General features: G+C 45.6%; 1 protein-coding gene across 1 annotated transcript in view; it reads left to right on the forward strand.

Moving 5' to 3' along the window:
- The first annotated feature begins 7,810 nt into the window (after positions 1-7,810).
- Positions 7,811-25,367, forward strand: part of LOC141051482 (odorant receptor 131-2-like) — a 28,568-nt gene continuing 11,011 nt past the window's right edge. The window contains exons 1-2 of the mRNA XM_073548404.1: positions 7,811-8,012; positions 14,770-14,918. Coding sequence (XP_073404505.1) covers positions 7,811-8,012; positions 14,770-14,918 — 351 coding nt within the window. The remainder of the gene's footprint in view (positions 8,013-14,769; positions 14,919-25,367) is intronic.

Here is a 25,367-nt window from a genome sequence, read left to right on the forward strand (position 1 = left end):
CGAGGTGAGGAGACTTTTAGGCTATGTGCACACGTTCGGAATTGCAGCGGAAATTTACGCGGCAATTCCACAACTCCCTGCTGCGGGAAATACGCATGCGGAATTGGCATGCATATTCCCGCTAAACACTAGCGTTTTGCAAGCGTAATTAACAGGTTGGTCACACTTGTCAAACATAGTGTTTGACAAATGTGACCAACTTTTTACAAGATAGGATGTTAAAAAATAATAAAAAAATTTAAAAAAAAATGGTTATTCTCATCTTCCGACTGCCCACAATCTCCTCATCGGCGCTCCCATCATCTTCCGGTCCCAGTGATGCTTTGCGCAAAGAACCTTTGTGGTCTCGCTGAGGGACAGATTATAGTTGCTTATTGAAGTCTATGGAAAGGGAAGAAATAGAGAGCGAAAGACAGACACACAGATTGTGCAGTGGCTTTCTAGTAAGTGTTTTTTTTTAATGACGGTGCTGGGTTCACAGCTACACTGTTCAGTATTGCTGTTACTGCATAGACAGTTACATTGCTCAGTACTGCTTTATAAGATCCGCTATGCTTCTGTTAATTTCTAGTGTTATATCTCATATCTCACCCTAGTATTGGATTCACAGTTACACTGATAAATACCTTTGTATAATTTCCTTCAAGCTAAGATTTTTATTAGGTGCTTTATCTCACCTCAATGCTGGATTCACAGCTGCATTGTTCAGTACAGTTGTGTAATGTCCTATATGCTTATGCTGCTTTTTAGGGTTTTATCTCACTCAAGTGCTTGGTTCAAAGATGCACTGCTCAGTACTACTGTATATGGTCCTGCTTGCAACACATTTAGAAAGTGCTTTAGCTCAACCAAGTGCTAGGCACAGAGCTACATTACTCAATTCTGCTATAAAATGTGTTCCATGCTGATTTTGTTTTCTAGTGAGTGTTTTATCCCACTCAAGTACTTACGGTAACTTACAGCTATAACTGCTCACTACTGCTATAATTACAGTTGGAGCTGCAAGTAAGTGTTTTATCTAAACACAGTACTGGAGTAATATCTACAATGCTCAGCTCTGCTGCATAATGTGCTCCCATTTGGCTGCTTTCCGGTAAGTGTTATATTTCACGATTACACTGCTCAGTACTATTGAAAAATGTCCTCTATGTTGCTTCATAGTAAGGGTTTTATCTCACCTAAGCCCTGGATTCATATCTACAGTACTTTGCTCAGTACTACCGTATAACTCCCTCCATGCTGTTGCTGTCTTGTAAGTATTTTATAACACCTCATGCTGGATTCATAGCTACACTGCTGAGTATTGTTATATTCACAGAGCTGTAGGAGAGATCAGCGCAAAAATAGGGTCTTTTCCGAGAGATAAGACAGTCGGTAAAATCAGATTACACTCAGCTTCTAGACATATTCAAAAGCATGTCAAATGGAATTTCAGTTTCAGCAGACCATAATACATCAAAGGATGGAAGGAAAGGTTTGTGGATGGTTTCTGCGCTTGCCAACAGTTAATGAGATGTATATCCCAGGATATAAATCAAAATGGTGGTTTATTCTATGCGTTTCAAAGTACAAATGACTTCTTCATCAGGAAAGACCACAAGTGTGCAGCAAAAACAGCAAAGGTATCGTTTAAATAGAGTTTTCAAATATGGATGCCAAAAACACAGAGTATCTGACCGAACTTTGACATCTGTCAAGTGTTTTAGAATGTTCTCAATTCTGTGTCTTTCCAGCATGTTTTTTATCTCAACTCAGTGCTTGATTTATATCTGTACCACTCAGTACTGCTGTATAAAGTCCTCAATGCTGATTCTATTTTCTAGTATTTGTTCTCTCTCACCGAAGTGATGGATTAACAACTACATTGCTGAGTATTACTGTATAATGTCCTCTATGCTGCTTTCTAGTACATGTTTTATCTCACCCAAGCACTGGATTTATGTATATTCCGCTCAGTAACCTCTATGCTGTTGATTTCTAGTAAGTGTTTTATCTCAGATCATGCTGGATTCACAGCTACACTACAAATGGAATACAGGCCACACGTTCATTGTAGTGGTATCTCTGTGTCAGCTCGTATCTGTGCGTGCCCAAACTATGGCCAGTTTACGACTGTTTTATTTTATTAATTCCTCTATGCAGCTGCTCCTAAACATATGTTACATATAGAAAAGCAAGAATCAACCATGTATGCATTGATTGCATTGAATTGGATCAGTAGAAACTGTTTCTCAATCATAAGGGTTCTAGAGATGGGGCCTTCAGTTTTGGGTTTGGGTTTTTTTTTCTGTAGAAAAGCTAGAAATGATTAAAGGAATGTTCCCATATTAGATATATTTTTAGATGCATTTTTCAACATTAAAATTGCAACACCAAAAAGTGGTGGAGTCAAGAAACCACTGGAGCCATAGGCGGAGGAGGACATGACTTGGGGATGGGTGGACCTTTACTCCTGCAGCTTTTTTGGTATAGTGGTGTAGATTTTAAGCACGAGGGATGTTGCTTTCAGAGTAAGAAGTCCAGTATGTCTGTGCCTGGGGGGTCACTGTGAGGAGGGGGGCTTATATAGAACAGGAAATCTGTGTCTCTCCCTCTTTCTTACACAGGAGGAAGCATGTCTGCGCTTCATGTCAGTGCAGTGTATACTGACCCTGCTGTGTGCGGATTATCCCCCCTTCCCCGCTATGGAGTCTGATGATCTGTATGTGACCTCATCTCTGTTACACACTGTGAGGCTGGGTGTGCAGATCCCGTGTAACCAGGTTAGGCCTGTTCCACACATCAGTTTTTTTCGTCAGTTAAAATCCGCTAAAATGGCGGACAACGGATCCGTTCCTGTACTGACCACAACGTTTGGCACCGGACCGTTGTTCTAACTGATCCGGCGAAGGAAGAATTTTAAAGGAACCGCTGCAGAGAGAAAGAGAGAGAGAATATTTTTCCAGAACAGAGTTTAGGGTTAAATTTCCGACACAGGCATTTCTCCCGGGCATGCGCAATAGAAAATGCGGATCCGGCCGGGGAAAAAAAACGTTTCATTGTCCGTCCTGGACGCTCAGCGGACGGCAAAATCTTGGCGGATCCGTAAAAAAAACGGATCGAACGGATGACCATCCGTCAAGATCCGCCGTTAATACAAGTCAATGGGGGAAAAAACGGATCCGCCAAGAAAAATGGCGGATCCCTTTTTTTTTTTTGCAAAACGGTAGATTTTGACTGATGGGGAAAAACGGATGTGTGAAACAGGCCTTACTCACTAAATGTGGTATATGTGTAAAGGCTCCATCCCTGTGCTGTATACATGATATCACTCCTCACTCTGCTGTATACGGATAATGCTGGGTATAGACATCCTGTGTCTCCAGGTCATTTTCCTGGCTGTACATATAACCTGGACATGACTTCCAGCTTAGTGCTTGATTTCTGTAGCTATTGCTGCCTTTAGTCCTCTTATGTTACATGCTGTCCTGCCTGATATATCCATCCTGTTTCTGTATATTGTCTCCCTCCTATGTTGCATGATCAGAGTATACCCACCAAGAGCTTATTTTATATTACCTAAGATGGTGGATAGCACAGGCCTGAATGGATTATGTTTTATCATGCGTAAAATAAATAATCGGGGAGTAACTCGGCACATTTGAGTGGGCACTAATAACTCAGCACATGGCGAGCAGTGAGTGGGCACTAATAACTCAGCACATGGCGAGCAGTGAGTGGGCACTAATAACTCAGCACATGGCGGGCAGTGAGTGGGCACTAATAACTCAGCACATGGCAGGCAGTGAGTGGGCACTCCTAGTGTGAGGCTGCACATTGCTCTGGAGGACACATCATGGGCCCAGTTTTCAGCCCTGTCTCTCGTCTATTGTATGTAGTAGAGTGACTGGGATACAGAACTTGCAGTTTTCTACTCACACACCTCTGGCTGCAGGCAGCTTATATTAGACCTACACATTTCTTACCATTTATGCACAGCTGGTGATTAGAGTCTGTAACTGCTGTAGAGGAGCAGGCGGCTTCTCATTTATGGTTACAGCATATAACACAGCATTGCCCATCTCTGTCTATTTCTGAACCTTACGATGGGATATTTTCCATTATTAACCTGTTGTATACCTTGGTTGTAAACCTGCATGGTTTCACCCTCACTTATCCCACATCTTGTGCGGTTGGAGGGGACCTTGAAGTTGGTTAAATATGGTCTGGGGGATCCATTGGGATATGGTTTCCTCCTTTTGGAATTTAATATGGATCTGGTGAAAGGTGGAGGGGAGTTTCGGCAAGGGTTTGTCGGATCCCCAGGAAATTCAAGTGAACATTGGAACCCTTGTGGTTATGGTGCTCCCGAGCTGGTGGGGTAACGGCTGGGAGTAATTGTTGGTACATTTTATGTTCACTTTATGTTTGGTAATCACCAGATTTTTGGGAGCTTCAAGGACTCCTACCAGCGTGTTAATATTATTTATGCTTTGATGTTTTATGGTATGTTCGTTTTAATAAAGGCGTGAATAATAATTAAAAAAAAGGGATCGGTGTATACCCACCAAGTGCTTATTTTATATTACTTAAGATGGCGGATAGCACAGGCCTGAGTTGATTACCTGGAGCCTGGTGGTTGGGGGGGTCCTTGAAGTTGGTTAGAAATTGGTCTGGGGGATCCATTGGGATATGGATTCCTTTTTTTGGAAGTTAATATGGTTCTGGACCAGGTGAAAGGTGGAGGGGAGTTTCGGCAAGAGTTTGTCAGATCCCCAGGAAATTCAAGTGAACATTGGAACCCTTGTGGCTATGGTGCTCCCGAGCTAGTGGGGTAATGGCTGGGAGTAATTGTTGGTACATTTTACGTTTGGTAATCACCAGATTTGGGAGCTTCAAGGACTCCCCCCAGTGTGTTAATGTTACTTATGCTTTGATGTTTATTTTATGTTTATTTTAATAAGAACATGAATTAAAAATTTAAAAAAAATAAATAAATAAAAAACAGTTATTTGTTTTCCTTTTAGTGGGTCCTTGAAGTTATTTATAAATTGGTCAGTAGGGGTAACCATATTAAGTATGGACCTCTGGGGTGGGGTTCTTGGAGTTGACGCTGAATCAGCAAAAAGGAATTGGAAGTTAAAATTCTGGACAGTTAAAAATTGTTTCGGTGGATCTGGCTTTTGGTTACGACTCTGGGCGGGGTTTTATCCGGGAGCTTTTGGTGGTTGGATTTCCCGGAATGGGATGTTTGGTGCCCTCGAGCTGGTGGTTTACGGCTGAGGGTAACGTGGAGTTTTAAGTTCTTGTGTTTTTGCCAAATATTTAGCCAGAATTTTTGGGGCTCCAAGAACCACCCCCCCTCATGTCGTATAAGATTGTGTATTTAATACTTATTGTAAATGTTAATGTTATTTGTTAATAAACTGGCCGCTGACCCCCCTGGGTTTGGAAGGGTAACCATTTCAGGTATGGCACCCTGGTTTTGAGGGGTAATTATCTCAGGTACGGCCCCCTGGTGTGGAGGGTAACCATCTCGTGTATGGCCCCCTGGTGTGGAGGGGGTAACCATCTCGGGTATGGCCCCCTGGTATGGAGAGGTGACCATCATGGTATGGCCCCTTGGTCTCCAGAAGCATTTATATTTTATAGGACCCTGTTAGGGTAAAGTCCCTGGGGTCATGGCAATCATATTTTGCATGCCTACAGAATAAATTGGCTCCTCTGAGCCAGGAACAGCGGCTGGAGGGGAGAAGAGAACAAGGTTGTCGTCTGGACAATGCAGTTATCTAGTGCATGAAACTGAAGAGCAATGTACCTAATCTGTGTGCCCTTGCGTCAGTGGGAGTGACTAAGGGTAAAGTAATCAAGTGCATTAACATGAAGGGTAATATGCCTATTCCCAAAGCCCTTGATCTGGTGGGAGCGGCTAAGGGTATAATCTAGTGCATTAACACAAAGGGCAGTATGCCTATTACTGATGCCCTTGAGCCAATGGGAGCGGCTAAGTGTATAATCAAGTACACAAAGGGCAGTAAGCCTACTCCCGGTGCCCTTGAGCCAGTGGGAGCGGCTAAGGGTAAAATAATCAAGTGCATTAACACGAAGGGCAATATGCCTATTCCCAGTGCCTTTGACCCAGTTGGAGAGGTCAATAGTAAATGTTATCAAGTGCATGAAAAACAATTAACAATGGCGTGGCAGGGTTATTAATAATGCCTTTGTAGACTTTTTCTGCTTTAGGTTTATTTAAATTACTACTTCCAGATATTCTGAACGTTATTTTATGGTCGGTTATAATGTTGTTATATTGTGTATAGTTTTTAATTACTCCCTATTTATAATATCTTTCTATTGATATGTTCATCACTTTTCAGGTAGTGATAGTAAGTGGGTTTAAGAAATTTTACTGCACAGGTACTGTAATAATGGTGGCTTCTAGAACTAAAATCTGTGAATTGGTGAATTATTAGAGCTGGCTACAATGCATGCGGTATAATAGTTTTTTGAGGCATGACAGATGTCATTATACAGGTATTCAGATTGTGGCTATGACCTTAATTATGGTTTACTGTTATTTTGCTGTAGTTACCGTATTATCGATCATAACTTGGTAGCATGGCATTGATAAAATTAATCTGTCGGAGCTCTGGAATTTTAATTTTATTACTTGTGTGCACAGACTTTCCATAGCATGTAGAAATGGTTGATGGCTTTGTTAGGCATGGTTGATGGGGGTCGAGTCCATTTAAGGTGTCAAATGGCCTCTCTGGTGGCGGTTTAGGAGTCAGGTGGAAGTTGCAGGCAAGTTAAGGTGGACTCATTTTAACTATAGAGGATGTAAAACCTCATGGTGGTGAACAGGCTCGGCTTTGATGGCCAGCCTCAAGGACGTTGTAATGGTAACGTCAATCAGGGGCGGGCACAGTAGTTAAGCACAGGAGTGAGGATAATAGGGTCATTGGGGCCCTGAAAGTTTACTGGCTCTGCTTGAATGGCAAGCCAGTGCGTGCCGCCCCTTTATGGCTGTCTGTCCTGGTTCTGTATGTCAGACAGCTGGGGATATCACAGTACTTGTGAATCCCAATGTACTATCACTTCACCTGACTCCTACTGTGATTGTTTTAATCCTTTGATTTAAGTAAAGCTGTGGCCATTTTGACAACCAAAATAATGTGTTGTGTACTTATTCTAGTGCCTAGGTTTACTGTAGTTATGGTGGTTTTAAGATGGAGTGGGGGTCCGTCCCATATCCATAAGTCATGGAAATCACAAGATCAATAGACATCACAAATTTTCAAGATATCAGGATTTCTTCAGTCTGTGGTCTGAGCCACCTACAGAAATCCCGGCACTTCCAGCCTCAGCTGCTATCGCTGAGGTCATTAATGGTTATCTGAGGATGAATGTGTGGTGCCCCTAAGGGTCCAGTCGCCACAGAGATGCTGCACCTCACCCAGAGGTGTGGTATCCCACAACCAGGTAAGGTGAGTGCACCCGACCAGAATCCAACACCCACACCCCACCCACCCCAGTAGTGTAGCAGAGCACCCTTTATGGCTCCCTGCTTGGAAGAGTGCTGGGAGGTGGGCGGAGCGTAGTATAGTAGGGAAAGTCTAGGAAGGTGAAGGACGTGGACTGAGCGGCTCCTGACTGCATGAGGAGCGCCAGACGGATTGGACTACAAACAGAAGATTCTTCATACCCAGCAGCAACCGCCACGAGCGAGGCACCGGTATCATCACCGCCAGCGTCTGCTGCCGCCGCTACCCCGTCATCGCTGCCGAACGCCGCCTGCCAGGAGGTGTTACCCGCGGTACCAGGAACAACCATGACTGTGGAGGCTGTGCTCCTGCCCGGACCTGACGCGGCTGCGCAGGTTCTGTCTGTGGCCTCACCGGGACCCAATCCTGCATCGGCCTTACCACTGCCGTTGCCTGCTGCAGTTGCTGACCAGGCAGCCCGGATGACCGCAGTTGCCATCGGCCTCCACCCTTCACCGGCACCGGATCCCAATAACCAGGCGGGAACAGGTATGGCCGCCGTCCCTGCGTCCTGAGGGGCTCCGATAGGTCCCGACGATTTTACATCAGCTCCAACCCCTGGGCAGATTGTAATTGATCTGGCCTGGCACCAGGACCCTATCCCCAGGGGGGAGACGCCAGAACCCCTTGCTGTAGTACCACTGTCCACCGTCGGCAAAGGCCGTCCCCAAGAAGTAGTTGAAGATTTCTGCCAGCAGCAGATCCGGAAGCTGACAGAGGAACAGAGGGAGCGGGAACAGTGCAGATTGGCTGTATTAGGCCCAGACCTGGAGAGGAAGCGGCTGTAACGGGGTCTTCTGTGCTGTAATACCTCTTACATTACCACCCCGTGTTTCAGGAGGTCCACTCTGCTTTTCCTCACTTCTGGATGAAGGACGCTGGCTCAAAAGGCTTTGCACCATGGGAACATAAAAAAGATCACTGCTTCTCCACGTATTTCCAGTGTGACAACATTTTACTCACCGGTCTAAGAATATATATACATACAGAGGACAGGACAATCAATATTTGTCAGGTCAGTAGATAACAGGCTCCAATTAAGACACCAGACGTACATTACAATAGCCGCAGGTGGCCGGCGACCCCCGATCATTTACCGTGGGATTTACAAAGGTGGGGGGGAGGTCAGAAGTGGGATATCTCATTTACCTCTGCCCAGGGGTCGCAGCCGGTCGGTTATTGTACCTATTATACATGCATCTCCTATTCGGGGTGCTGGGGGGGTTCTTTAACACGGCTCTCCCTTTTCAGCGACGCGATCGGCATACACAGTCTGATCCTTAACGGATCGGCTTGGGGATGACCGAAGTCTATGGGGTTGGTACAAGTTCCGTTTGTCGACTTAGTCTATCGGCGTTACCATTTTGTTTGCCGGGTCTGTAGTAGATGGTGAAGTCTAGAGGTTGTAGGGCTAAACTCCATCGCAGTAATCTGGCGTTGCCTCCAGAGACCTGATTAAGCCACACTAGGGGATTATGGTCTGTTAGGAGGGAAAACTGTCGTCCATACAAATATGGTTGTAACTTCTTGAGTGCCCATACTACTACCAGGCACTCCTTCTTTATGGCCGTATAGCTTACTTCGCAGAGCAGTAGTTTCCGACTCAGGTAATCCACCGGGTGGTCTTTACCGTCTGGCTCGACTTGGCTCAGCACTGCCCCCAGTCCAAACATGGAAGGGTCTGTGTGAACAAGGAAACGTTTAGTTGGATCGGGTGCGGCCAATAACGGGGTATTTGTGAGGGCGTCCTATAGCTGGAGGAAGGCTTCCTCACACTCGGGGGTCCAGGTTACCTGGCGGGGAAGGTTCTAACGGGTCAGATCAGTGAGGGGCTTGGCTATACTGCTGTAATTGGGGACAAATTTCCTATAATACCCTGCTGTCCCTAGAAACACCATGACCTGGGTTTTAGTGCGTGGGGTGGGCCATTTGGCTATGGCTTCAATTTTGGCTGGTTCTGGTCGCTGTTTCCCACTTCCCACCCAATGTCCTAAATACTGAACCTCTGCTTTGCCCACGTGACACTTGTTGGGGTTCAAAGTGATTCCGGCCTTGTGGATCCTGTCCAATACTGTCTCTAGGTGATTTAGATGCTCATCCCATGTTGCGCTGTAGATAGTCCTGGAGACCATCCAGAAGCCGGTCAGCCAGCCTCTGGAAGGTCGCAGGGGCATTCTTCATCCCGAATGGCATAACTCGAAACTGGAATAAGCCAAACGGGGTGACAAATGCAGACTTGGAAATAGCGTCAGGACTTAGGGGGATCTGCCAATAGCCTTTGCATAGATCGATGGTGGTCAAATACTTTGCCCCCGCCAGCCGGTCTAACAACTCATCCACACACGGCATGGGATACGCATCCGTCACCGTTTTCTCATTTAGCTTACGATAGTCTACACAAAACCGGGTAGTCCCATCCTTCTTGGGCACTAACACTACGGGTGATGCCCAGGGACTATCTGACTCTTCAATGACCCCGAAACGCAACATCTCTTGTATCTCTTGTCGCATCCCTTCTCGTACAGACTCAGAGATGCAGAAGGGGGGTTGTCTCAGGGGGGTCTGATCCTGGGTCTCAACCTTGTGTTGTGCCAGGCGGGTGTACCCTGGTCTCTCTGAAAACATCCTCTGTCGCTGCTTCAACAACGCCTCCGCCTGCTGTCTCTCCCAGGGCCCAGAGTAGCGCCACACAGGGACGAGCCCCACTATAAATTGACAGCTGGTAGTTCCCAAGAAGTATAAGCAGTAGCTACTGCGAATTTCTCATGACATACCCTTGGCCGGGCCCCTCGGCGTCAGTCGCACCAGGCATCGTCTGACACAAAACTTCTTTTGGCCGGGGGGTAACCTATGATGAACCTGAACCCAATCCTCCGGCTTCACTTGATGAATGGAAGAATGCTGCTCAAAGTCCTGCAGAAAGCCATCAATGTCTTCCTCTGCCTCCCCCAGCTTTCGGAAGGCATTATACTGGATTTTTTTGTGGCTTACTGCTGACGGTACCTGGGCGAAGGCCAGAGCTCCCCCTGCTCGCTGACTCTCCTCTCTCTGCTCTGCCATCTCCATCTTGGCTAGCTCTATCTTGGCTAGCTCTATTTTTGTCCGCTCTGTCATCTCCATCTTGGCTAGCTCTATCCTGGTCCGCTCTGCCATCTTTTCCTTCAGATCAGTACGCACATCAGCCATCACCTCTCATATGATCTCTACTGCAGGGTTTGGGCCATAGAATTCAATCTCTTCCACATTCACATTGGGAGGCGCTGCACTGTCAAGTTCCATGATGGCTGCTATCAAATCCGCTTTTGTTTTGTTGCTGGCGATTAACCCTCGAGCTTCCACCAGGTCTTTTAATGTATTCCTCTTTAACTTTTGGTAGTTGTTTTCCATTCAGTCCTTTACTCCTATAGACAGGGTATCACATCCCGCTGCTGCCACCAATGTAAAGGGGTCTTCTGTGCTGTAATACCTCTTACATTACCACCCCGTGTTTCAGGAGGTTCAGTCTGCTTTTCCTCACTTCTGGATGAAGGACCCTGGCTCGAAAGGCTTTGTAACATGGGAACATATAAAAGATCACTGCTTCTCCACGTACTTCCAGTGTGACAACATTTTACTCACCAGTCTCAGAATATATATATACATACAGAGGACAGGACAATCGATATGTGTCGGGCCAGTAGATAACAGGCTCCAATTAAGACGCCAGACGTACATTACAGTAGCTGCAGGTGGCTGGCAAACCCCTGATCATTTACCGTGGGATTTACAAAGGTGGTGGGAGGTCAGAAGTGGGATATCTCGTTTACCTCTGCCCAGGGGTCGCAGCCGGTCGGTTGCTACATTAGGGGTATGCATCTCACATTGTACCTATCATACATGCATTTCCTATTCGGTGTGCTGGGGGGTTCTGTAACAGCGGCGAACCCGCGCAGGACAGTATGGGCTGCGCGATTCTGCAGGATGGGGGCGCGTCCTAAATTTTAACCTTGAAAAAGGTTTTGGCTTCATCCAGGACCCCCAGGGGATCTCTGACCTATTTGTCAGCCGCCGGGACGTGGAGACCCACCTTTAAAAGGGACACCCAGACCGTGATCTCTACCGGGGGATTATGTTACTTTCACTTGCCATGAGGGGCTACGCGGCTGGTACGCCCTCAACGTACGCCGCATCCCGGAATAGTTCATCTCGGCCTATGAAGATAAAACAACCAACGTCCCCCCAGCAGAAGTGGCTCCCACCACCGTCTATGTCCCCGCCAGGTCCATGGTGGCAACATCTACCGCAGTAAGCCATCCCCTGGTACGAGTCACAACTCCTGCTGTGCCTCGGGCAGAGGTTCCACCAACTGCCAGACCAAAATCCTGGGCAGCGGCAACTTCTCAACAGGCTGCTGTCTCATCTTCCCAGGCAGCTGCAACTCCCCAGCAGGCTGCAGCCCCACCGTCCCGAGCAGCCATCAACCCAGCTACACCAGGGGGAGTTCAACAGGAGGACTACCGACAATGGGTATCACCACTAGGAGGTGGACACCCTGATTGTCTACCATGGAAGTAGAAGAAGAAACCTGCTTCATCCACCCCAGGGGGTGATTGCAATTAAGAAGTTCTTCTAAATTACTGAACAGTTACCCGGGAGGGTATTTGCACCGTTGTGCCTAAGTTGGTTACTTTTTTTTCTCAGTTTTTATTTTCTGCCTAGTTTTTGGCATCAGTGTTACCAAAAGACTGCGGAGATCATGAACTAGGTATGGTCGAAAACTCTCTTGTATATAGTTCAGCACCTCTTAAGGTGCTCCCTCTTGGTTTTACGCAAAACCACTGAAAAGCAAAGAACTACCTCAGTCCCGAACAAAAACTTGCTGGTGTGGCCGAACACTGGGTCTGGAAGTAAAGACCAGTAAGTCCTGCAGCCCACTCAGGACCACCGTTGGAGGTTTGGGGCGAGTCCTCCACCAGCGGGACACTGCAAACCACCCCGGATGGGACTGTGTCCATTACTCAAGAATAATGACAGTTTAATGAAGCACTTTATATTATGCCTAACAAAAAATTTGGTACCAGAGAATAGTTATAGCAATAGAAACAGAATTTTTTACGGAGTATAGCTAGTAGTAATGTTTTAATAAAAATGTGAAGTTTTGAATAAAGATTTGAATCAGGTGACGAACCAGGAGTTAACGGTTGTCACCAGGCAGCACTTAAGGTTGTAGATACCTAAAATAACTTTATTTATGCTAACGTTTGATGTAAAAATGCCTCTCAGGAGAAGAAGTTTTATAGTGGTATATATATTGTTAATTACTGCAGTAATGTTTTCAAAAATAATAATTTTGTATGTTCTTCCTTGTAACATCTTTGCTTTATTTTCAGACCGTGGACATGCTGGGTTTAACGGGGGGGAATGTGGCGCCCCTGAGGGTCCAGACGCCACAGAGATGCTGCACCTCACCCAGAGGTGTTGTATCACACAACTGGGTAAGGTGAGTGCACCCGACCAGAATCTAACAGCCACTCCCCACACGCCACAGTAGTGTAGCAGAGCACCCTTTATGGCTCCCTGCTTGGAACACGAAGAGTGCTGGGAGGTGGGCGGAGCGTAGTTTAGGAGGGAGAAACTTGGCTGAGGTTAGGACAGTTCCCCTAAGAGGGAGGGAAGGTGAAGGACGTGGTCTGAGCGGCTCCTGACTGCATGGGGAGCACCAGACGGATTGGACTTCAAACAGCAGATTCTTCGTAGGGAAGATTGGTTCTTCCAGAGACACAGTTGGAAAGTTATCCCATGGGTCTCGTTCCACGCTGACCGCCGTCAGGTGGAGGAAGGAACCAGACTGGTCGCAAAGGGAACGGCCCCTAGTCTAGATCACATTCCTCTGGGTGCCACTAGCAAGTAGATAGCTTTGGTTTCTTTATGGACCATCGCCCCTACCACAGTTAGTCCGACTGGAAAGGTGGCTATATAGAATCACAGAAACGGAAGATAATACGTTGTCTGGACAGGATTCGCAGCTGCTGGCCCAGAACGATAATTGTGGAGTGCTAGAGTGGAAGTAAGGCGAAAAAGCAGCATTTAGGTTGGAGACGGCCAAGAAAGGAACACACTGACAGGGAAAGCTGGAAAGGTGCACTTCATCTTATCTGGAAGTTGGCTGGACCCCTTCACCTGGAGGATACAGCACTGAAGCGGGCATCTGTGCGTACGGCAGAACTGTGAGTAAAGCCCATTGAACTACATGCACTGTGTCCTCCGCATTCTTTCTGCGCCACCCGTCCAGCACTGCTACATCCTCCACTCCACACTACCTCACCATCTACAAACCCATCTCTACTGCCCTGGGACTACAGCTCTACCTGTGGAGGGCTTCAACATCTCAGCTGCACCCAACATCTGTCCCAGAGAAGCAATACTGCAGCGCTGGTCAATCTGACCAGAAACCACAGGTGGTGTCACGAATCACTACATAAACTTTGTCCCTATTTAATTCAACCCCTTTTACATGACCGCCTGAGGCCACGGACTGGGTCACAGCCACTGTGACATCTCTCATTGAAGTTAACGGGCTCGGTACTGAGTATCCCACAGCCCCTCGGGCGCGTCAAATGCATTCGGGAAAATCATCAAGATCCGCTTCTGGCAGCTCCTTTTGTAGTCACCTGCTAATGACATCTCCAACGTGTTCGATGGAGACAAGTCTGGAGATGCTGCAACCATGGGAGCAGGTTTCTAGTGCACCTGGAATGAAGACTTGAGAGGTCTGGCTATTGTCCCACACCATAATCCCGGTAGTAGGATCAGTGTGATGTTCCCTAGTGAAGTCATCTTCAAGGTGTTGCCCATGTGGTTTCACCAGATTAGAACAATGGTGGGTAGTGATTCATAAGGTACGTCACGTGAAATCAGACGTCACATACAGAGGCTAAGATGTCACACTGCGTCTAAACAAACCACCTTCACTTATCTATACAAGTATGGTTTGGACCAGGTATAATATTTGAGGGTCACTTACCGTATATAAGTCGATTTTTTTCCTGGCCAAAGTTTGGGTAGGAAATTTTATTAATGAGTCTTTATACAAATTGTCTGATGTTTTCAGAAAGACTGTATGACATTGTATCTTTTAGAATAGGGAGTTTAGCTTAGAAAAAAAAAAAGTTCTTGTACTTTCCAGGACACTGTGAACAATCGGGTAGAGCTGGGCTGAGCCAGGGGGCTGGGAGTGAGGACTCATTTTTGCATGAAATGTTTTCAGAAAATAGAAAATATATGGAAACCCTGAAAGGTCCTACAAAGATGCTGGCAGCACACAAATGTATACACGGTCCTTATAATGAAGCTGTGAATGATGAGAACTGCACGGATATGGATCTATTTCCAGAAATAACACAATATCTTCTCAGGGTTAGACGGATTGTCCAGGAAAGGGTCCGCTATTGATCTAGTAACTGCATCAGATGAGATGTGGGTTTATTCAACTTGAATAGGATATGACTGCCATTTTGGTTGGTTTATGGAGTATGGGGTCGGTAAAAGGGATTTTGAATTTGATCTTAATAGGGGGTCTGAGACTGTTAGGCATTCAGTCTAGAGCCTATTTAATGATGGAGATCTGTATTTATGAGTCCGGTTTGGGGTCTGTTTTTATCTATGTGATGTGGCATTGGGCTAAATTTGGTTAGTCAGTTTGGTCTGGGATCTGAATTAAATTCGGTTAGTCTGATAACATAGTAACATAGTTAGTAAGGCCGAAAAAAGACATTACTCCATCCAGTTCAGCCTATAAAATTCTGTCAGAATAAATCCCCAGATCTACGTCCTTCTAAAGAACCTAACACTAACTGTAAGATACAATACTGTTACTCTCCAGGAAGACATCCAGGCCTCTCTTGAACCTCTCGGCTGAGTTCGCATCACCACCTCCTCAGGCATGGAATACCAGATTCTCACTGCCCTAACAGTAAAGAATCCTCTTCTATGTTGGTGGAAAAACCTTTCCTCCTCCAGACGCAGAGAATGCCCCCTTGTGAGGGTCACCTTCCTTGGTATAAACAGATTCTCGGAGAGATATTTGTATTGTCCCCTTATATACTTATACATGGTTATTAGATCGCCCCTCAGTCGTCTTTTTTCTAGACTAAATAATCCTAATTTTGCTAATCTCTCTGGGTATTGTAGTTCCCCCATCCACTTTATTAATTTTGTTGCCCTCCTTTGTACCCGCTCTAGTTCCATTATATCCTTCCTGAGCACCAGTGCCCAAAACTGTACACAGGCCTCCATGTGCGGTATAACCAGAGATTTGTACAGAGGCAGTATAATGCTCTCATCATGTGTATCCAGACCTCTTTTAATGCACCCCATGATCCTGTTTGCCTTGGCAGCCGCTGCCTAGCACTAGCTGCTCCAGGTAAGTTTATCATTAACTAGGATCCCCAAGTCCTTCTCCAGGTCAGATTTACCCAGTGGTTTACCGTTCAGTGTGGAATGGTGATATTGATTCCTTCCTCCCATGTGTATAACCTTACATTTATCATTGTTAAACTGCATCTGCCACCTTTCGGCCCAAGTTCCCAACTTATCCAGATCCATCTGTAGCAAAATACTATCTTCTCTTGTATTGACTGCTTTACATAGTTTTGTATCATCTGCAAATATCGATAGTTTACTGTGTAAACCTTCTACCAGATCATTATTAAATATGTTGAAGAGAAGAGGTCCCAACACCGACCTCTGCGGTCCCCACTGGTCACAGCGACCCAGTTAGAGAATATACCATTTATAACCACCCTCTGCTTTCTATGACTCAGCCAGTTACTTACCCATTTACACACATTTTCCCCCAGACCCAGCATTCTCATTTTGTGTACCAACCTCTTGTGTGGCACGGTATCAAACGCTTTTGAAAAATCAAGATATACCACGTCCAATGACTCACCTTGGTCCAGTCTATAGCTTACCTCTTCATAAAAACTGATTAGAAACTGATGTTTGATTTATTTTGGGGTCTGAATTTATTTCTGTTGTTAAGAAGCCTGTTAATGGGCAACAGAATAAGAGACATGTAGGTCTCAGCTCATCATTGTTATGGGTTTATCTGGTGATGTGGATTATCTATGGAACATGTCCAGGTGGACAATGCATACCGTAGGTGATGGTACACCAAGCTGGATTTGTCAGGTGACCCTGTAAGATGCTCAAGTGAGGTAGTCATGGGCGAACTTCTGTTCCCACTGGATTTGGCATCCTACAGACATCTCGTGTCCCAGTCCCAGTGTGCTGTTGTGCGGGGCATCACACTTACTGTAGGGCTGCAGGCCTCTCTTCTGAGTCCAGGAATTCCTCTTATGGAATCAGGGCAGCAATTAATCCAGGAGACACGAAGTTCAAAAAACCAACCAAACTTTTACTTAGCGAATGGCAGTGTTTACAGGCAGGTATAGAAGATAAGACCCAACGGGTTGTCATCTTTCTCACAGGTACCGCATACTTTAGCCCTGGTTCTCAGAATAGGTAGAATGTTCCCTTCACGGGCTTCTCTAGCCCTAGGGAGTCTTCTCCACCGCTAGCAGTATATTCAAATTGTAATACCTTTCGCCCCATGTATTCTGAGTCCACCTTTCCCTGTAGCTTCACAGGCTGAGTTTGCCCCAGACCCCTGACGTCCATCTCGAGGTTGCCCTAGGCCATTAGACGGAATCACACGAAAGGGTTTTTCGGCAATCCACTGTCCCAAGTATTAGGCCCACGCTGTCCCTAGCAGCCTCTGACCTAGACCTTCTGCTTCACACACTGCTCTCCACACACTGACTGACTTTCACTTCCTGGACTTGCAACTAACACTCAGTTCCCCTTCCCAAACTGGGCCTGCTGTTAACCCTCAACTAACTCTGTGCCTGTAGTGTTCCGGGCAAACCTCACCTATATTCTAGACATCTTGTGACCGTTATTTATTACTGCAGCCCACAGGGGTATTAGAATTGTTATAACGGGGAAACATATCAGGAACAAAACATTATTGACATTCTACACCACAGTAGCATTGATGTCTTCAGGGGAAACATGGCGGCTGGTCCATCTCCTTACAACACATAGAACAGTGAGGACTAGGACAACAGGGTAGGCTTGATGGCAGGTAGACAAGCGGAGCAAGAAACAACAGAAGATACAGAACTTGGAGTAACACATACAGGAACTAGAGATACAGTATATAGTTGTTGGCAGCAGATTATTCAGGATACTCTCCAAGCGTGTGACAACAGAGCTTCTTTATTCAGGAACAATCAGGAACAATATGTGATAAGCTTAATAGATCAGGAATAAATCATTTGTGTGTCTCTATCTGTGCAGCATCTACAGCAGGCTGCTTCTCTCATACGCAGATACAGGAAATACAGTCACATGCTCTCCCTGAGTGAGCCTCTGTTTTTTTTTTTAACTTTATAAACAGCATAGAAATCTAGCAACTGAACACTCATAGACAGGAATGGAGTTGTTGCACCAAATGTGGCGCCCCCAGGAATACGATTGCTACAGTGACCTTGCCTCCCTCCTAGGGAGAGTGATGTCATGCCTGAGAGTAAGGAAGGGATCTCTCTGTCAGGTAGTTCCAGCATACAACACAGTTTCTGCTCCAGGCCAGCAGAGGGAGCTCTAAACCCGACTTCAGGGGAGCTGCTCTCTCTGGTCAGGAGGAGGGAGGAAGTGAGTTAGAGTATGGACAGGAAAGAGAGAGGATGTGGGAAAAGAAGCTGGAGATTGGAGCTATAGTAGAGCTCATCTCCAAGCTTAAGCACGAGAAACCAGACGCCGGAGTCCAAGGCTGTGTGGAGGCTAAAGGTCCCACAGCAGAAATCGGAGGAATAGAGGCTGCAAACCCTCTGTTGGGACTCGATGACACAGCAGCCAGAGACGCCATAGTGGCATGGTCCCTGAAGGAGGCTACAGTTGCCTGTCATGCGAGTGGAGTTCTAAGTAATGGACAGAAAGAGGAACTTGAGTGGGGTTTACAACCGTAAGTACTTCAGAATAGCGCTAGAAACGAGACCTCACAACCCACCTGTATAGAGAGATTCCCAAATTGTTTTCAGGCTGACCAACTCCTGTACCATCTGTAATCTGAGTCCTGGACTGTACCTACAAAGCACCATAAAAGGTAAAGGAAACTGTACTCTGTTGTGTCCTTTGAATTCTTCCTGCATCTCCTTCTCAGCTCTGCTACATCCCTTGCTCCATACTACATCACCATCTATTCCCCAACATCTTTCACCTGCCCTGTGACACAGCTCTACCTGTGGGGAGCTCTACCACCTCTGCTGCATCACCATCAGTCCCAGCGGATCTACACTGCAGCGCTGGTCACTATTGATCAGCTACCACAGGTGGCGTCACAAACTCATTACAAAAACTCTTGATTTTTCCTTCCCTTGTAAATACACCCCTTTTATTGGTCGCCCAGGGCCACGGACCGGGTTACTGCCACTGTGACACTGCCCCTTTAAGAAGTGGCCCGGTACCGAGTACCCCACTGCCCTGGCTGGGCGCTCCACAAACATATTCCAACAATAGTCAATTCAGCACTTGCATCACCATTAGCATGAACAGCTCCAGAGAAGAGTTTGTTATGTTTACGGTAGAAAAAGAGTTAATCAATAAGCAAATACATAGCTGCTCGCACCAGTGATGAGCAGGCGAGATTGTTTGCAAAGAAGATACGCTGATGCAGCAGCATTTCTAGTGTGAACAAGTTCAGAGAAGATCCAGGTGAGATGATTGCAGGTTAGAGGTGGGAAGGCAAACTCCAAAAAGCAAGGTAGCTGAATACAAAGCTACTTAACACTCATGAGTATCGGAGTCGGCCTTGGGTAATGATGTCACTGGAGTTCGCTTTGACAAGTTGTGAAACTTGACATTGAGAACAACGAAGAGCAGCGATCAGTGAGAAAGGGGGATCAGAGTATCAGAGTCCGGCCCTGGAGTCCAGACAGGTGCAGAACAGTCATATTCCTCAAGAGAAGTTGTCTTGGTGATTTTGGAGAAATGAAGGAGACAATCTACAATCAGAGATGGCATCACTTGTTTGTCACTGGATTTATCGACTGTCTGTCATCTCACCTAATGTATCTGTTGAAGTACTTATACAAAAAGGTATTATGTAAGAGAAGTCTCTGTGCATGTAAGTCCTTGTCCCTGAGAATGATCTCAGGCCTCACTCAAGAATAAAGCAAACAGACAGATACACAGAGAACTGGAACTGTTGTTTACTAGAAGACTATGGTGGTGGATAGAGTGGTGTCACAAGAGGCAGTGGACTTGATTGTTACTATGGTCTTACATGAGGCAAATAGCATGATGGTTACAGTAATCTGTCCTACAGGGGACAGACTTTACAGTTAACTTTAGGGCGGCAGACCATGAGCCGCAGATCATCTCCACCCATGCACTTTCTTGGAGGGTTCACAATGTCATGGTACCACCTCTCTCAAAGGGCTCACGGCACTGTGGTTACAGTCTCTCCTCAAGTGACTAAGCCAGGATGGACGATCAATAGGTGGAATATAGTGTCAGCGCCACACTGGAATGTTTGGGGCCAACAGGAGAAACTCACCCCAGGGGCCCACATTACAGTTATATGCAAATACCAGTCAGCTTTTATCCCCGTTAGAGCGGAGCGCCAACTGTAAAACACAGACGACTTCTGCACATCTACCGTGTGCACACCATAACTGTGATGTACAATTATGGTAGTTTGCATGAAAACAAGTTATCAGTGATCCACAGGATACGTGATAACTTATTCGATTGGTGGAATCCAACCATTGAGAACTGAACCGATCGGAAGAACGGGGAACTTTTATCCCTGACAGGGCATTTTTATCCCCATTATAAAATGGAGAGGTAAGTCAGATGTCTGCCTGCCATTCCATTCATGCTCATTGGGTCTTCCAGAAAAAGCCAACTGCAGTGATCGGTAGCCACTTAGGGAATGAATGGATCAGTGGTCAAGTCGAACATGGGGATAAAAGATTCACATTCTGCCGATTGGGGCAGGTCCCATCAGTTCGAACTCCCACCAATCGATAAGTTATTATCACTTATCCTGTTGAGAGGTCACCACATAGTGACCGAATATAACCACATATAAGGGACAAATATCACAATCCCGTGACCAGATCACATATTACCACCACATAGTTCCTCAATCCTGGGCCCCTTTATTTAATGTCCCCCATCCTGGGCCTCTTCCTGTAATAATGTTAATAATGGCTCTCATCCTGTCCTCGTTACTTAGTAATGTCCCCCATTCTGGCCCCTTTATATAATAGTGTCCTCCATAATGACCCCCTTTATTTAATAATGTCCTCCATTCTTTCCCATTTTTGTAATAATGTCCCCATCTGGGGCCTCTATAGAACAAGATGGAGGACATTATTAAATAATGTCTTCTGTCCTGGGCCCCTTCCTGTAATAATGTCCTCAATTCAGGCCCCTTTCTGTAATAAAGTCCTTGATCGTGGGTTCCTTTATTTAAAAACGTCCATCAGCTTGGACCCCTTCCTGTAATAATGATAATAATGTCCCCCATCCTGGCCCCTTTATTTAATCATTTCACCCATCATGGCTCTCTTTGTTTTATAATGCCCCCCATGTTGTCCTGTTTATTTACTAATATCCCCTATCCTGTTAACCTTTATTTAATATTATCCCCTATCCTAGGCCCTTTTATTTAATCATGTCACCCATTTTGTCCCCTTAATATAATAATGTCCCCCATTCTGGGCATCTATGTTCCCTGTAATTGGTCCCATGTCCTCCATCCCCCCATCCTGGGACCCTATGTCCTCCATTCTGGATTCCTATTTCACCCATTTGAAGCACCTATGTCCTCCATCCAGAACTCATAGATTCCCCCATCCTGGGACCCTATGTTGCCATCCTGGGCCCCTATTTCCTCCGTCCTGCCGCATCTGCAGAGAAAAGAAAAAAAGATTCTTTTAACATGCCCACGCTCTCACGCCTAGCGATGGCCTCTTGCTACTTCAGATCTTGTGTGGTCGCTAAAATGTCTGCTGACCTATCAAAAACTGACATCAGCGCCTATATCAACGGCAGCGCATGATGTCATTGCAAAGCGCCACCCGTGACAAATGCGCTTATGTCAGCTGCTGGCCTCTGAGAGGCCATCGGTCATTTTAACTATTGCAGCACAGGAAGCCGGTGGCACATTCAGTGGAAGCTAGCACTCTCACCGGTCGACCCCTCTACGTTCTGCATGGGGGCCCACCAGAGAACTGTCCAGTAGTCCGCTGGGCCAGTCTTACCCTGGTGTCAGTCGCTGACCATTAAAATCTCATGGCCTTTTCTGGTAGTGTATAATTTTTCTCTATTCTGGAGCGATGCATGCATTAGTGAGGGCATTCAGACCCCTCTATGTCTGTTATTGACTGTGGAGACAGGAGGGGTCAGCAGGTGCCCTGGCCAGCTAGCCGAAAGCGCATGGACAAAAGGTCATCCCGATGAACACCCAATCTCCATTCAACGTGAGTGTAACGCTACTCAGACAACACAGGGTGAGGGTAAAAAAAGTTTGGCAATACTTTATTGAACCATAAAACAGGCAGATAACATGTAGAACAATCCCATCAAAACACCTATGATGGTGCACATTACAGAGCCTCACCCGCTGACTCACTGGGATAAGAGCTGCGACTTTAGAGTTTCCAGGGCTGATTACCCCACTTGTGGCATGCAGAGAGATGACATAATGACAAGCTTAGGATGATTACAGTCCTTTCAAGTACAAGGACAGTTGACCGGAGGAGCATCACAACTCGGCTTCATCTTGCAGGGTCGACTACCAGACCTGTGGCATGCACATAGAGAGGAGGAAACAACAAGCTTAGGAAGATGACAGTCCATTCAAGTAGAAGGCCAGTTGACTGGAGGGTCACAACCTGTCTTCTCCGAACATCTCCATGGAGCCAGGTGACCGGACGGTCCCATTCCAGGCTTTCACAAACTGTCTATGGGTCAGTGATGGTCAATGGAGCAGATCTGTATTCTTTCAGCTGGGGCCGTGGTCCCCTAAGCTGGCATCCTGTAGAATGACAAATCTGTGTCCCTCGTGATGGAGCCATGATGTCTTGGCTGCTGTCCTGTAGAGAGTCTCTGGTTCTTTGGATCTATGGATCGCTTGGCTGTCTTGATGTCTTTCTCTGTATAACTGAAGATATCTCTTCTTGCTTATAGTTAACAAGTGTCCTTCAAACCAGTATTCTTAGGTAAAGGGGAAGAAAGGAGACAAGACCAACTCACATTGCATAATCAAAACAATCTATTTTGTTATGAATGGATCACCGAGGAGAAAAAAAACAAAACAAGCTAAGTCACAGAAAACCATAGAGGTTGGTAACTATGCAGATTGCAGATCCCTGATCCTAACCACACAACTAGCAGCAGCCGTGGAGCGTACCTACAATGGTCCTAGATGCTTCGTCACAGCCGGAGGACTAAATAAGCCTGAAGCAAGAAAAGGGGAAAACTAACTGCCCCAGAGCAGACCCCAAAAGAAAGACAGCCCCCACACATGTATTGACGGTGAAACAAGATGAAAGCACAAACACAGGCAGGAAAATAGGCTGAGCAAACGATGGGGCCCAAACTAACTAGAAAGGATAGGAAAGGAACGACACTGTCTGCAATCTGCAAAAAACCCTACAAAAATAAAGTCCAACACTTCTGATAGCAAAATTAACCCTGAAGTCACTAGACTTCTCCCACTATATCAGCACTCTGAAATATTCTGAGACAGCGCATAAAGAGGCCAATCTAATAAGGGAGAAAAAGCAAATTGGCAAATACAGATAAATAAGAGTGGAAATTTAGCGCAGCCCCAGCCGGGGCTGGATGTCCACACAAAAAAACTGAATAGACCAACAAAATCAAGTATGAACATTAGCAGAAAAACTTAGTTTTAGATGACGGGAACAGAGCTGAAAACAAAGACCTGACAAGCCAGAAGGAAGCACAAGCACCAGACTAGGGCGTCGGCTGTCTTAAATCCAGTCTGAGATTCCTGAGGTCCAATCGTCATCCTCATTATCAGGTGGTAGATCTCTACTGGTTAAATCAGCCTCACTACCTCCAGTTACCACCAGAGGGAGCCTGGAAGGAGAACTCACAACTGGTGGACCGGAAAATGAACTCACAACACTATTTGCATAGTTTTTCCTCCTCTGTTTTGCAAGTCAACAAACTAGCTGGCCTGGACAATGTGTAATCAGCATATGAGCGAACAATATTGTTCGGTGACCCTGCATGAAGGAAGAATCATTTCAGACTCTTGACCAACAGGAAAGAAACATAAATTCAAAAGTCAACATATAGATACAGTCTTTTCCTCCTGTCTTGCTGATAATAGATGTCTGGTTAATTAAGATAGAATGCTGTGTCATCACATTGACTTTCTACATGAGACATTAGTTGTGGGGTCACCTTATAGCTCACCCTTACATTGTCTCAGACTCAGCCTAGTATTTTGACCTATGCCCATCCAATATAGTGTACAATAACATAATATGGACACACTGCACTATACATATTTGTCTAGCCCATCAATGCATGAGAGTAGTAGTAGTACAATGCACAGTTACACAATGTGTATACAAAGCAAAACAGCAACGTGGACAACATAACTGTGCGGCATGTGTCCAGTGTATAAGTGCTAGGGGTTGCCTTGGTAGAACATGGAACTGGACCTCAATGAGAGTCACAGAAATAGCTAGCAGGTACAGCACGTGACCGCCAAGGCTGACGACTGACTGCAGCCGTCATGTGCTACTGCATCGCGTCATTGCTCCAAAAGAGTTGAGAACCTACGGAATGATATTTGATTTGTTTTCTACTTTTTCTTACAAATAGTTACATTTCTTCACATCTCTGAGCAGATTAACTAATTAGCAGATACTTATGGAGCTGTCATCCACAATTACATGCACCACACATTAGGAAAATACCCCAATGCTCTGTGTGTCCATGGGGACTGTGGCTGGGATTAAATATATATATAACAGGGGAACTTCCAGGAGGATGCAATTATTTATGCAAGTAGATGCCAAGTCTGCCACCAATAATGTAGCACAGGGGAGGAAAAACAGGAGAAGATTCAGCAGCCTTGAAGACCACAACGCCAAGAACCCGACCCCACTGCCGAAGGACTGGACCTCCCGACTGCCGGTTAGAGACTGCTAGTAAGTGGATAATAAGCTGCAGTGCTTCGCTCTATTTTTTTTTGTATGATTTTTTTCTTTATTTTAATTTTTCATGATTTTCAAGATCTCGGCTTACTTTCAGTGAATAGAAACATTCTTGGTCACATCCATCCAGGTAATCAGCCAGATCTTCATTTTGATAGATTTATACCTGCACTTCAGTTTTAGATGGTGGAATTGCACCAACTTTATCGAAATGGCGCATGATTTTTGAAGAATTTTGAAAAAATTGAAAGATTTTTGTTTTTTGCTTTTTTTCGCTCCATCTCTAAGTAAAAACCTTCACGATCCTTTCAATCAGTTACAATTAGTGTTAATGTACCGGAGTGCCGTTATATGGTCACAACACAATACATAATTGATTTCTAACTGTATTTTAAAATGAGATATTTAGCAAAAAATTTATCAATATTTTGAGCCACCCCGCCACGCCAAGGCATTCTCATATGGGGCAGTCCTACTCTACATTTTTTATATTTGCTATGCCTTTACGGCCTCCTAAATGTATTAAAAGCAAGACCACATTACATGCAATCTGTACCTGATACATTTCTGAATCACTCCCATGGAGCCAGAAAAGGCA

This window comes from Dendrobates tinctorius, unplaced genomic scaffold (genome assembly GCF_039654945.1).
Source record: "Dendrobates tinctorius isolate UK_male_01 unplaced genomic scaffold, ASM3965494v1 ptg000157l, whole genome shotgun sequence".
Classification (NCBI taxonomy): Eukaryota; Metazoa; Chordata; class Amphibia; order Anura; family Dendrobatidae; genus Dendrobates; species Dendrobates tinctorius.